Below are 15,083 nucleotides of genomic sequence, written 5' to 3'. Positions count from 1 at the left end.
AATTTTATAGGTAAAAACCAGGAAGAGATTAAAATACAAAGATGGACAAAAAGCAATAATATGATTTAATACACATCACTTTTCCCATTTGTATTCGGTGAAAGTTTTTACATTTCAAGTAAGTGAGCCTTCATTAAAGAAAACAAAATATATATATAAAAAAGTTTAAAGTACCTTCCAGTTCTCACATGCTGAAGTTTCTTCTGCAAAGTACAAAAATAAACCTACCATGAACTAAAGGGGACAGTGCCAGAGCAATGGCAGAACAACTGCTATGTTAGATTTTTGCTTACCTTACACTGATGGGTATATGTTAAGTGATACATTTTCTCCACTGTCTAGCACTTAAAATTATGGAGAGGTATCTGTTCATCTAAAATTCTTTAAATCCAGAGAAAATTTTTTAAAAATATATTTCACATATGAGGCTTTAACATTTTTATTTAGGAAAAGATTGAGTCTGAAGCTATAATGGTTCAACCTTAAAGCATCCCTTTTTCAATAGTGGAGTCAATTTATGCAAAGTATTTTTCCTATAAAAACAAACTGAACAGTATTTTAATTATAAGGAAATACAAACATATGCTTTAAACTAGCCAATTTGCACTATCATCAAAGAAATAGGATGTTCTTTCCCTTCCCCTCCCTCAACCATTCAAATCAAAGAATACTGCAAACTTTAAGAAACCCACTGGCTATCATCAGAGTAACTACAGAACAAGGGTAGCACAGGGATGAAACTATTTCTCTATATTCCAGAAGGCAGAAGCTTGGGTACTCTAGCTTTACAAGTAAAAGGAGCACAGGCAGGCAGAAGCTCACAGTAAATACACATCAGAACAGGAGCATAGGTGATGTTGTCTGACTGGGTTACTGCTTTGATGGGGGCGGGGGTGGGTGGCAGGAAGACAAATCTGAAATGGAGTTAGAAACAAAAACAAACTTTTGTCACATTTGTAGGAATCTCAAACCTTTTGTATTCCCATGCTCATAGGTAGTTTTGATACACACTGTAAAGAGCTTCAGTATTCAGGAAGAAGAATATTGTATGGTTGACAAAGGACAGGAGAATTCTTCATGCTTCTGATATCTCAGATTTGCTGAGTGCAATAGCCAGTTCTAAGTCTTCCTGCTCTTGCTGATTTAGTCGGGCAAGCCTCTGGTCTTCCTCTCTCTCACTTTCCCTCTTGGCCCATTCAATCATATCTTCTTCAGAGGGATACTGTCATTTAAAAGAGAGATGAACATTAATGAGTAAAACAAAAAGAAAAGAAGGAAAATAGTTGTTACAAAGAACATTCACTACTTGTTTCACCTACAGGACTCTGGAAATAGTCTTGTTACTTGTTAATTTTTTTTTCCCTGAAAACACATTTAGTTTTACCAGTTATTAAATGTGGTTTAATTTTAAAAATTATTGCAGTCTACTGATAGAAAGTCTATAAAACTGGGGCGCCTGGGTGGCTCAGTCGTTAAGCGTCTGCCTTTGGCTCAGGTCATGGTCCCAGGGTCCTGGGATCGAGCCCCGCATCCGGCTCCCTGCTCTGCGGGAAGCCTGCTTCTCTCTCTCCCACTCCCCCTGCTTGTGTTCCCTCTCTCACTGTGTCTCTCTCTGTCAAGTAAATAAATAAAATCTTTAAAAAAAAAAAAGAAAGTCTATAAAACTAAACATTAAATCACTTTTAAAAAGTAGAAATGCTTAAGGTGATTTAGGATATTTACCAACGGGAGGGCTAGCCTTTTAATCTAATGTAACATTTATAACTTCAACTTCAGGGAGCATCCTCACATGATCAATCATTTCAACTTAATCCCACTGGTGATTTCCTACCTTATCCTTGCTCTCTGGTACAGGAAAACTATGTAGCAAAGAATATGCTGATTTTGCTATACATAAAACAAGAAGTACTGGGTATAATAAACAAGATGTGGACCAAATTATTTTTTAATGCATTATAAAGACTTTTGCAGGCACTGAGAACTTTTTGACTTGATCTAAATAAAACCATACACTTAACATCAATAAAACCTTAAACCTTAACGTTATGTCAGGGAAATATTTTTGTCTAACTAAAACAGCAATGTTGAGAGACACTAAATAAAAAAATTTTACTTGGTTTGAAGTCCTGTCATATAGAGGAATACCACAATGGGATGAAATGAAAAAAATTTATTTTAGTCAGCTCTGGGAGAATGCAGGGTAAATATGGAAGGTTAGTAAATTAGAACTGTCCAAATAATTAAAGACTGTTTAGCTCTTTTTTTTTTTTAATATTTTATTTATTTATTTGACAGAGAGGACATAGCGAGAGCAGGAACACAAGCAGGGGGAGTGGGAGAGGGAGAAGCAGGCTTCCCACCAATCAGGGAGCCCGATGTGGGGCTCGATCCCAGGACCTGGGGATCATGACCTGAGCCAAAGGCAGACGCTTAACCGACTGACCCACCCAGGCGCCCCAAGACTGTTTAGCTCTTGACAACTGTATTTACTTCATAAAATCGACATTTACATTTTAAAAACGCTACTATATAAAAACCAGAGTTTCGCTTTCTATTCAAAGATCCCTGGCTTTATCCCCTCATATAATAGTTACTGACAGGTCTCCAGAACTCATCAAAACTTTATACACAAACAAACATACACAATTACAAATACACAAGCTCATTATTGCCATTATTCATCCAGTGGGCAGACAAATGACTCTCTAATGGCCCATCATCCATAACAATTTGCAAAATAGTAAATGTCAAGATTTTATTTATATTGTTTACTAAGACTAAAAGAAGGGTTTGCAAAACAACTGGTATACACATCACAAGGACTAAGACTACTAAAATCATTTGTGCCTTGGAACAATGTTAGAAGCATCGAAACAGAATCAAATTCTGGTTGGGGGAGGCATATAGGTCATTTTTAGTAAGTTGGTAAATTTAGTTGAAAATGACGCAAATTTGGCAGACTCCAAAGTAATCATTGAAAACTCTTTAAACTGTAAATGGAAAGATTTTTTCCCCCAAACAGCCCATTCACAGTACTTACAGCACTGAAGTTAGCAAAATTGCTTGGGTCAGCCTCTTTATTGGTAGTGGTAGTAGTAGTAGAAGTGAATGAATCGCAAAACATATCAGGATCTTTTTCTTTGGGGCTATCATTGTCTGGGAAAGGCTGAAATGGATCATTCAGTTTAAAAGGATCAGAAGAATCCAATTTGTTGATGGGTCTTTTCCCTGGATCAAAATCATTACAATTAACCAGCAAATAGGGCAAACAAACACATAAGAACATGAACACAGAGAGCACTAAAGAACTGGGGTTGGGGGAATGGAGGTAAGTGCCTAAAATATACATTCTTAGTATGGTCTTAAATGACTACACCAACAGTCTGTCCTCAAAATTTTCACACACAATCTCTCAAATACATTCCAGCTCTATGTAGCTAAATGAAAAAACAGCAAAGGGGAAGGGAACGGGCCAGGAATCATATTTTTGCCCAGAGTGTAAACCTTGTCTTCCCCAAAGCAGTGTGTTCCCAAAGAGAGGGAGAGGAAAGGATGAAACAGGATGAGGATGACAAAAAATAAAGACAGAAATGGCCTCTGCTGTTGTAACTTCAGCCTGATCCAGCTGTCCACTAGTGGCAGTCTAAGGGCAAATGACGTTTGAAAAATGACCATATTCTTCTGATTTTGTCTCTAGATCTATATATAACACCTGGGAACACGATTAAGAATTACCTTGGAAAACCTCACCTACTTTTTGCCATCTACAATATTTCAAATTGAAGAATAAAGAGATGTTTTGAAGTCTGGGGTCTAAATCTTTGTGGTTGTGGATAAACTCGTATTTGACCAAACAACAGTGTACCCTTGCTGAACTCATCACCATTCTCAAGTTCTCCAATTTGAAAGTCTTAACTTAGTACTTCTTGAAAGAAAATGATAAATAATACGTGTTAAAATATTTTCAAATATGCACTTTTCCTAAAATGTGTTAAACTGGTAATAGCAATTATAACAGTCTTTCCATGAGCGTAGCAGCTTATGAAAGATGTTCATATCTCATTAGATCCTTCCAACATTCCTGGGAAGGTAGGCAAATTACAGTTACTGCCACCATCTAACAGCTCAGACAGCTGAGGCCCAAACATATGAAATTACACACTCAAAATCACAGAGCTAGTCTGAGGACATCCAGAATTAACACCCAGATCTTTAAGCTCCCAGTCCAGTACTCTCTCCAACAAATCATCCTTTTTTCTTTAATACTTCTATAGTGATATATACTCACTTGGCTGAAGACCCTTAGATTTACTTAACGCACTAGTATATTATTTTACTTAGGATTTTAAAAATAACTTTGCTATTGGCATCATACACGTGTAAAACTTAAATGAGCAAATTGACTCATTTTTTATTTAAAAAAAAATTAATTCCAGTATAGTTAACATACAGTGTTATATTAGTTCCAGATATACAATACAGTGATTCAACAATTCTGTACATTACTCAGTGCTCATCATGGTAAGTGTACTCTTAATCCCCTTCACCTATTTCACCCATCCCCCACTCACCACCCTTCTTGTAGCCACATGGTTGTTTTCTATAGTTAAAAGTCTGTTTTTCGGTTTCATTTGTCTTTTTTCTTTATCCATTTGTTTTGTTTCTTAAATCCCACATATGAGTGAAATCATATGGTATTCATCTTTCTTTGACTTATTTCACTTAGCATTATACTCTCTAGATCCATCCATGTTATTGTAAATGGCAAGATCTCACTCTTTTTATGGCTGAATAATATTCCATTGCATATATATACATATACACACACACACACATATACACACACATGCACACGCACACACACACACCATTCATCTTTCTCCATTCATCTATTGATGGACACTTACTTGGGCTGCTTCCATAATTTGGCTATTGTAAATAATGCTGCTATAAACATTGGGTACATGTATCCCTTTGAATTAGTATTTTTGTATTCTTTGGGTAAATACCCAGTAATGAGATTGCTAGATCCTAGGACAGTTCTATCTTTAACTTTCTGAGGAAACTCCATACTGTTTTCCAGACTGGCCACACCAGTCTGAATTCCCACCACCAGAGTATGAAGGTTCCCATTTTCCTATAACCTCACCAACACTTGTTATTTCTTGTGTTTTTAATTTTAGCCATTCTGACAGTTGTGAGGTGGTATCTCATTGTAGTTTTTATTTGCATTTCCCTGATGATAAGTAATGTTGAGCATCTTTTCATGTGTCTGTTGGCCATTTGTATGCTTTTTTGGAGAAATGTCTGTTCATGTCTTCTGCCCTTTTTTTGTGTGTGTGTGCTATGGTGAGCGCTGTGAATTGTGTAAGACTGATGAATCACAGATCTTCTGCCCATTTTTTAGTTAGATTGTTTGTTGGCTCATTTGTTTTTTAATATATTCTGACAACCTTAGCCTCTAGCAATATATGATATAGGCTACTTTTCCTTAAAAGATAGAAGTCACTTAATTTGTTTACCTGATTTTTCAACAGATAATTGAGTATTAACAATTGTACACTTTAAGTAAAAAAGAGAAAAATTATCTGCCCAAGAAATACCACAGGGAGGTTATTATGAAAGGCAAGCATAAAAATCTGTAACTACTGTGGCTAAAAATTTACCAAGGAATGATACATGATTATTAAAATAACCATGTATCAGACGTATCTTCTCACAGAACAGCCTAGCAGTACTACACCTACTCAGGGGATTGCCCTGTTAGCCACTTCTTGTGAACTTTATTATCTTTGTTAAAAACAAAACACTAAAAGCATTAAGAATTTGTTCCTGGACAAAAAAATTACTTTTATAAAATAAAAGAGTCTCTTATTAGGTAAGTAAAATATTATTTTCCTTCAAGAAAAACAATACTTTCTTTTAAATTGCTATGTTGCTGAATTCTGGACACCAAAAAGGCCATATATTTTCACATTAAAAGATTTAAGGAAGACTTCACATTGGTCAGGAAAAGAACGGGACTTCAAATTAATCTTTTCTTACAGAAATTAATTTACAGTACCAAAATGAAGGAAACTGTTGTGCAAATGGTAATCAATGAGTTTCCAGAAAGCAAGCCATTTCACTGATACTGTCCTCTTTTCATTTACTGCCCTCTCTAAAATGAATTAAAAAGAAATGAGCTCTTGCCAGAAAAGGGGTTCACGTTACACATGCTGGCCTTTTAGGCACATGTCTGTCATTCTGTACTGAGGTCAGAACAGATGACAGTAGCAGGCTTCTGCCATGGTTTTTGACTTGTTTTGTTGAAAGCCCTTTATTTAAGTCTGTAAGGCTCACACCAATATTCTTCAGAAAGAGAAAAAGCATCTCAGCTGATTTAGGAAAGATACCAACTCTCATACCAGGTGGTGGTGGGCAGGGTCTTGTTGGAGTTCCAATCTTTGGTGGCAGTGCTGGGGGTACATCTTCACTTTTGACTGATGTTTCCTCAAGCACATTGTTTTTAATGACCACATTGTTGACAGAGCTCGATGTGGCTGAACTAAAAGGATCTTCGTTGTTGACCTTTGTTTGAAAAGAAATGTGTATATATGGTTATATAAATTATACCAACCAAAAAATATATATGGTCATGTAACATTTAGAATAATGATCTTCAGTATTATGCAGCTTTATTTATTTCAATTCTGAGAGCACTGACATGTTAACCTTTGCATTTGGAGCCAAAAGGGAGAAATATTTTAAAAAACTATTCTATATGAGTAGTGATTATAACATCATTACTTACTAAAGCAACAGATCATACCAAAACAAGCCAACTCTGGATTAAAAGTTTTTCAAGCTTTAGGCAGTACAAAACCACCTGAGGTCCATTTTAAAGGGACTATATGTTTTTCTTCAAATGAGTATCTGATCCAAATGATAATCAAAGAAAAAAGATACTGATTCCACACTTCCCAATGCACTTAAATATAGGAAAGATTTAATACTAATGACAAAGAAAATGGCATCTTGAAAAACATTAAAGACAACATGAAAGTCAATTTCTAAAAGCAAATTAATCCCATGGAATAAGTCTTTTTTAAAAATTTTATTTATTTTTTTAAAGATTTTATTTATCTGACAGAGAGACACAGAGAGAGGACACAAGCAGGGGGAACAGCAGGCAGAAGGAGAGAGAGAAGCAGGCTCCCCACTGAGCAGGGAGCCTAACACAGGGCTCAATAACAAGATCCTGGGATTGTGACCCCAGCTGAAGGCAGATGCCTAATCAACTGAGCCACCCAGGCGCCCCTAGAATAACAAGTCTTAATGGGGGTCTGAAGACTCTGCCTTTCTAATAATGAGAAATTAACTTTTCTATAATGAATCAGACATTGTGATTTTATTTATTTTTTTTAAAGATTTTATTTATTTATTTTTTAAGATTTTATTTATTTATTTGACAGAGAGAGAGAGAGCACAAGTAGGCAGAGTGGCAGGCAGAGGGAGAGGGAGAAGCAGGCTCTCTGCTGAGCAGGGAGCCGGACATGGGGCTTGATCCCAGGACCCCAGGATCATGACCTGAGCCGAAGGCAGCCGCTTAACCTACTGAGCCATCCAGGCGCCCCAGACATTGTGACTTTAGATCTCTTTAGGCCAGTGTTTCTCTACAGTACTACTTACATTGTGGGCTGGATGTAATCCTGTGTTGTGGGGAGCTGGATACTGTGTTGTAGGATGTTTAACAGCACCCCTGGTCTCTATCTACTACATATGAATAGTCCCCCTTCCCAGTTGTGACAACCAAAAATGTCTTTATTTATTTATTTTTATAGATTTTATTTATTTATTCATGAGAGACAGAGAGAGAGAAGCAGAGGGAGAAGCAGGCTCCCTAGGAGCAGGGAGCCCAATGCGGGACTCGATCCCAGGATCCTGGGATCATGACCTGAGCCGAAGGCAGACGCTTAACCATCTGAGCCACCCAGGCGCCCCAAAAAGGTCTTTAGACAATGCCAAATAATTGAGGGTGAGGGTGGAGGGAAAATAAATCCAGCTGAGAACGGATGATATAGACAATTTCACATATACTCTAATTTTACTCTTTTGGCCTGAATCAATCGTACAGCTACACTGGAAAATAGATAGTGGACATATAGTGGAATACACATGACTATGTGTATTCATTATCTTAATACTAACCTTAACTGGGGCGCCTGAGTGGCTCCATCAGTTAAGCGTCTGCCTTCGGCTCAGGTCATGATCCCAGGGTCCTGGGACTGAGCCCCGCATCGGGCTCCCTGCTCCACAGGAAGCCTGCTTCTCCCTCTCCCACTCCCCCTGCTTGTGTTCCCTCTCTCTGTCTCTGTCAAATAAATAAATAAAATCTTAAAAAAAAAAAAAAATACTAACCCTAACAGCCTCAGAACACAAAATGAAGTAATCAATGCAGAGAAGATGGCATGAATGCCCAAATTTTACATCTATTGACCCAGTCAACAGGGGATAAATTAGTTCAACTGGAAGAAATATGTTTAAAAAGGCAGAAGACTCTTAAAATGAAGTTGTTGAGTTAACCTGTCAGTAGAAAATTATAATTACCTGTACCATCACCATAGTCCTTATGTATGGAAATATGTCTACTTGAATTACATCTATCATTTCTATCTGAAATCAACATTGAAATCAAGTTGAGATGTCTGTGACAGGGTTACATAATTGGAAGGAAGGACTGCTCCATTGGTGGAAACACAGTATATTTCACCTTCCCACTAATCACTGCAGATTACCTTTGACAATGTGCTGAAGTCAGCAAATCCATCTTCAAATGATTCACTTCCAAAAACAGAAGCAAAGGGATCTGTGGCTAAAATGAATAAAGAAAATCAGTGCAATAGGCATCAAAATTTCATGTCCTTTTTTGGTTGGTTAACGTTCAGACAGATGAAAAAGATCTAATCCTAAATATCATTCCTGAATTTATGACTTAAATCCAGTGAACAAATTGATACCTACCCCCCGACACACACACAATACACTCTTTTGTATAAATCAACTGATGAATTATTTCAGATGAAAAACAAGAAAACTAACTCTAGGTTTAAGGCTTTGGAATACATGTCAAATAATATAGTTCCCATGCACTGAAACTATTTCTAATAAAGCTATCAGGAAGTAAGAGAAGGTAGATTCCATTAATTCCACATTTCACACTTATCCTTCAGGGTGCATTTTAAATGTCACCTCATCCACTAAGCCTGGGAAAACCTCTAATTCCCATAGCAAGCAGTGATTTCTTTCTTCTTTGTGGCAGTGACTGCATTCTAGTTTGTACTATGATTATCTGTGATTGATATATCACATTAGATTGTAAAGTCCTTAAAAACAGTGAATAAGGCTTATCCAAGAAGAATGGTCAAAAACATTTCTTGAATATCAGATCTAAGAAAATAAGAAAATACAGTTCCTACCCCCCAAATCTCACGGTCTAATGAGACACATGTAAAAAACAATAATAAAACAATCTTAAATGAGCTATTAGAGAGGTATGAAAACCCCACAGTAGGAGTCACTAACTGGGAGAATCAGAAAAAGTATCAAAGAAACTATTACATTTGAGCTAGGTCTTTTAAATAAGGAATAGATTGAGGTGGGAAAGATAAAGATATTCCAGGCAGAGGGAACAGTAACTGCAAAAGTAATTATTTAACCTGCTCCCAGGCATGAGAAGTTATCTGTTCCATCACACTGCACTTACCAAATGGATTAACATTTTTGGCTGGAATGAACGGATCTACTTTGAGATAGGTTTCACCTATTTAGGCATAAAGGCTACCAATAAAGCCAAAGAATGTTTATAGGAATTGTTACTTGATATAGGAAAATAGAAAGAAACAAAGGAAGGAAGGGAAAGAGAACTGCAAGAGACAGGGTAAGAAAGAGCAAAGAGGCACTGAAAATTTTTCCCTGTTCTCCCTCAAATCGTCATCTTTACATCAAATCAGTCTTAAAACAAAAGTGTGCCCACATACCCATTTAAATATGTAAAGTGTGTCTTTACCTCTAAAAATCAGTATACCATGGACATAAACTGAAGAAGGGCAAGAAGGTATATATTACTTTTGCTTGCTTTGTCACCAAGACAGTCATGAGGTGGAGGAAGCAGGTAAAGAGGGTGGGAAGAAGCATAAAGAAAATTAGCCCTCTAGAGGTAGACCAACAACTCTGAGCCTGAAGAGGATGTTGAAAGTCCAGAGTTACAAGAAATTCTACGGCATTAGCCATAAAAGATGCTTTTTTATAACTACATATCTAAGTCCCACAGCCTGGGGCCCAGCCTAGTCATGGGTGTTGTTCTAGGCTTTCCTTTCTTTCTCCTTCTCTGCGCCTTGTAATTCCTGATGCCACAAGCAGCTGAGGCACAACCAGGGTGCAGATGTTCTCCTGACTGGTAGAAAGGTGATGAGGGAAAAGGAGTTGGCTCCTTTCACTGGAAGGAACTAAAAAATCTGCTTCATGCTTTTTCTCTGCCACAGCCTTTACAAGAAGTTATAACGCTCATGGCAACAGTGTTGAGTTAGGTCAAGTTTGACTGAAATGTTAAGTATACACTGTGAAATACATTAATAAAATACATGACATTTGTATATAAAGAATATGCTACTTATAGTTTTACTAGAGTTTTTCTACACTTTCTTCATCAGAAAAAAACGACCTATTTGGCATTGGTCCAAACAGTGGGGAATGTGTCCTGGATGAATGACAAAGGACTTTTGCCCAAATTGGGGAATTAAGACTTTGGCAACCACCTCCTCAGATATTGATCATGACTGATACGAAGTAGAGGCCTGTCCAGAGACTGGAAGGACTCACTGGGTATGAACTTTTCCAGACCATGTGCTGCAGATTCCCAGAAATATTCAGAGAGGAATCAGTAGGTGGCTTTCTTCCTCTTGATCACACAGAAGCTATACACCATCAGAATGAGGCTTTAAATGCAAATGTGATCTCACTGGCACCCTCTCCTCCCCAAGAATAAAGGCGATGAACACTTCAGAAAATTACATAAAAGCATAATTTAAAAAATCATCTATAATTTCATTATCAGAAATAACCCTTATCAATTATTTTAGCATGCTTCTTTAACAGCTTTTTTTCCTGGTATTTTTTTCCTTTAAAGCTACATTTTAGGCATATCATTTTTAATCCCCTTATCCCGATTTAATTCATAGCATTCATCAGTACTTGACATATTACATATTTGTTTATTGCCTATCTTCCCCATATAAACCCTATAAAGACAAGAACTTCGCTTTGTTCACTACTGTATCGTCAAGGCCTAGAAAAAGGTCTGATAAATAGAAGATGCTCATATTCACTGAAAATACTGAGAGAAAAGGGGGACAGAAACTGTCTACTTATTAAGGATCTTCCAAACAGATACCATAATACTTCTTAGCATAACCAGCTGACCAACAAGGAATAAGGGAAACCAGTTTTAAGGCTCACAAATAATAACCAAGAACAGGTATCTAACCAGAGAATCCTGGGAAAAGGAAGAAATTTTTTTTTTTTCCATAACCCATGCACAAGTCATCAGATAATCAAGTTCAAACTCAGAAAACCTTTAAGAGATACTCAATGAATAATCTGAGGTGTTGGTCATTAATAAAGAATCCATTTTCTCAAGCTGGTCTCCAAATCATTCACTCACTCACTCACTGACCCACTCATCCACTCACATTTACTAAGCATCATAGGTACTGGGGATTTAGAGGGGAATAAGACACAACACCTACCTCCAAGGAACTCATGGTTTGAGTGATACATATATATACAACTGCTACACAGTAAGTATTAAAGTTCAAAGAGAGTAAAGGAAAAGCAACAGCTAGATTTATGTGAAAGAGGCCAAGAAGACTTTCCAAAAAGGGTTTTACTTTCTTGTGGACAGAAAGGAGGTGGGAGAAGAGAGAAACATATACACACTATACACAAATATACAAATACACACCTGCTCATGCACACACATTTTTCCAGGCAAAAAATAAGTGGCCTTGAAGAGACAGTCATGGCCTGTGGTTTGTGGAAATAGAGAAAATTAGAGAAGAAACATGAGAGAAGGCAGAGGCTAAGAATAATAAAACATATGAACATCTGTATGCTTAGCCTGAGTCATTGCCTGTAAAAATGAAGACCTACGTGGCATTTTACTACCTCTAGAGTCAAAGATGCTCTGGGGAGACCACAAGTTCCCCTCTAAATCCTCAGGATGTTATAAAGCTTTAATTAAGAGTTGGAAAGACTTCTCATTTCCTCAGTTAGGAGTTAGTAAAATATTCCATGCAAAAAATCTTCTGGCACCAGAACTAATCCCATCTATAATGAAGTGGAAAAAGAACTCTTACAAGACAAAATAAAGTATATGTAGAAACTGAGTAACCTGCATTTGCTTTCTTTAGTATTCTTTTAGTCTGCAACGTGTCTACTCACAAGGAGTAAATGCTAAAAAGACCCCACTGTGAGTCAAAATATTAAAAATATCTGATGTCCTTCTATCTCTATCATAATCACCAAATTTTAGAAGTAGGGGTGATTTATCATTTAATTTTTAAGAACAAAAATTTACCCTTAGGTTTTTAGTTTATTTTGAAAGCTTCTATTTTTCCTGTTCTGCGGGATTAATCTTTTTTTCTGGCTAAACACTTTATTTCTTGGTGAAAAAGAAGAGGGATATTGGAGTGTAAGAGGACAAAAGTCCTGTTTGTGACCTTGGGTGTGTAATGCCACCTCTCTGAGTCTCAGTGGTTTCCAGATGTTGGGATTTTATTTTTAGTAAACTAAATAAATATATTAAAACCAACACACATAGAGAAAACAACAACATACAGAGATTTGCTTAACTTAAAAAAGGAGTCCATCTTTCATTTCACAAACAAAAGGATTTAAAAACTAAAAAGAAGAGAAAACAATCTTAGACTGGAAAGAATCCTTTCCAGGAAAAGAGAGTTGGCAACAATTCTCATTCTCATTTTCTCTCTCTCATCCCTATTTGACTTGGAACTATCAAAGAGTATATTCCAAGTAACATTAGTCAGGATTTAGAAACCATTAAACTAAAAAATAGTAGTAATAATAGTAATAGCAGCTATCATTTACTGTGATAGGTACCACAATAAATACTTTAACATACATTATCTCATTTAATCTACCAAACAAACCCATGAAGTATAATTATTAACCTCATTTTATTGTTTAGGAAACGGAGAGTAAGAAAACCTAAGGAATTAGCATTTTATCTGAGTAAGTTCAGGCTGTTGGCTTCAAACACCCATGTCCTAATGATGACAACCCCCCCCCTAGACTGTTTATGCTTCCATTCAATTCAAAATCTTATGATAATGTAGCAGATTTGAGACAAATCATTTATTCATTTCTTCAGCATTCAACTGATGAGACTCTGCTATGTCCCAGAAGCTCTGGGGTGGGAAAGTAGGAATACAACTTAGGATGACTCCCAAATCTCTGCTTGGGCAACTGAGTAGATGGTAATACTATTAACAGGGATGGAATGTCCAGAAGATGTTTAGTAATGTTTTTTATTTCATCAGGTGGACAACTTTACTTTCAGACATATACCTGTGACACATTAAGTAAAAGACCATTAAATATATATACATATAATATAAATATAATATAGATATATATTAAACATTATATTAACTAATATAAATAAAAAATTATACACACACATATGTGTGGAACTCAGGGCTAGCGACTTAGATTTGTGGTTAGTAACATGATCAAATGTTAAAAAAGACAATTCTGGCAGTCATGTAGATGACAGATTGGCAGGTAAAGAGAATGAAGGCAATTTAATATCACAGTCCAGATAAAACAAAATGAGGGTCCAAACAAAACTGAGTATAAGAAGGAACAACCAGGGTCTATTTGGGGGTAAAACAACAGAACTTGGCAATTTATTGGAGGTGAGGTATGGCAGAGAAGAAGTCTAAGATGATTGGCTAATAGTATCATTAATACAGAAAGTAGAAATACTAATACTTTAAAGGAGAGACTAACTGGAAAAGATGATTATTTCAATTTTAAGCACTGTTGAGCTTGGCACCTAAGGGGAAATATCCAGCAGATAACCTGAAGGTACTGGAGGTTCAGGAGAGAGTTCAACACTGGAAGACTAAATCAAGAAGTCATTAAGAAACAGGTTGTAGTTGAAGGCACAGAACTAGACATCACTACCATAAAAAGTGTGTAGTGTGAGAAGAGCAGAAGCACTAGGCTAATTAATACATAACCTAAAAAGATAGCCTCCACTCTTCAGTTTTTTCTCCAGGACATTGAGATTATTCTCTTGATCCTGTTTTGTTTGAATAAAAGGAGATATCTGTCCCAGATACCTCCTGGGAGCAAGCTGTCCTGAGGGAACAGAGACCAGGGCAACAGGAAAAATCTTTTAGTTCGTATTAGATCAGAAGTTCTCAAGGTGTGGTCCATGGACCTGGAGGTCCCCAAGACCTCTTTACGGAGATCTGTAAGGTCAAAATTATTTTGAATATTAAGATGTTATTTATATTTCTTAATGTGTTAATATTTGCAACAATGTAGATAGAACTGCTAGTGTCTTACAGCGAATCAGGGCAGGGCATCACAAACTTGGCAGGGGGGAAAAAAGGCCAGTTGTGTTTAAAAATGTCTGTCCTTGGGGTGCCTGGGTGGCTCATCGGTTAAGCGTCTGCCTTCGGCTCAGGTCATGATCCCAGGGTCCTGGGATCAAGCCCCGCATCGGGCTCCCTGCTCTGCAGGAAGCTTGCTTCTCCCTCTCCCACTCCCCCTGCTTGTGTTCCCTCTGTCACGGTCTGTCTCTCTCTCTGTGTCAAATAAATAAATAAAATCTTAAAAAAAAAATGTCTGTCCTTGATGAATCGATAAAAATTATTAGTTTTAATAAGTCATGATCCTTAGGTACACATCTTTTTTTCTTTAAGATTTATTTATTTATTTTAGAGAGAAAGAGAACACAAATGGAGAGAGCAGAAAGAGAGGGAGAGAGAATCTCAAGCAGATTGCACTGAGCG

At 36.8% G+C, this 15,083-nt stretch overlaps 1 protein-coding gene across 4 annotated transcripts in view; it reads right to left on the bottom strand.

Moving 5' to 3' along the window:
- Positions 1–883: 883 nt before the first annotated feature.
- Positions 884–15,083, bottom strand: part of EPS15 (epidermal growth factor receptor pathway substrate 15) — a 140,589-nt gene continuing 126,389 nt past the window's right edge. For 3 of the 4 annotated variants that reach the window (XM_036108412.2, XM_036108414.2, XM_078073162.1), the window contains 4 exons: positions 8,778–8,854; positions 6,408–6,570; positions 3,041–3,228; positions 884–1,222 (listed from right to left, as the gene is read on the bottom strand). In XM_036108412.2, the coding sequence (XP_035964305.1) occupies positions 1,076–1,222; positions 3,041–3,228; positions 6,408–6,570; positions 8,778–8,854 (575 nt within the window). In that variant the 3' untranslated portion in view covers positions 884–1,075. The remainder of the gene's footprint in view (positions 1,223–3,040; positions 3,229–6,407; positions 6,571–8,777; positions 8,855–15,083) is intronic. The other variant, XM_036108416.2, reaches the window with a different exon arrangement.

Source organism: Halichoerus grypus, chromosome 5 (genome assembly GCF_964656455.1).
Source record: "Halichoerus grypus chromosome 5, mHalGry1.hap1.1, whole genome shotgun sequence".
Classification (NCBI taxonomy): Eukaryota; Metazoa; Chordata; class Mammalia; order Carnivora; family Phocidae; genus Halichoerus; species Halichoerus grypus.
Note: the sequence above shows the minus strand (reverse complement) of the source record. Positions and strands in the feature narration are given on the sequence as shown.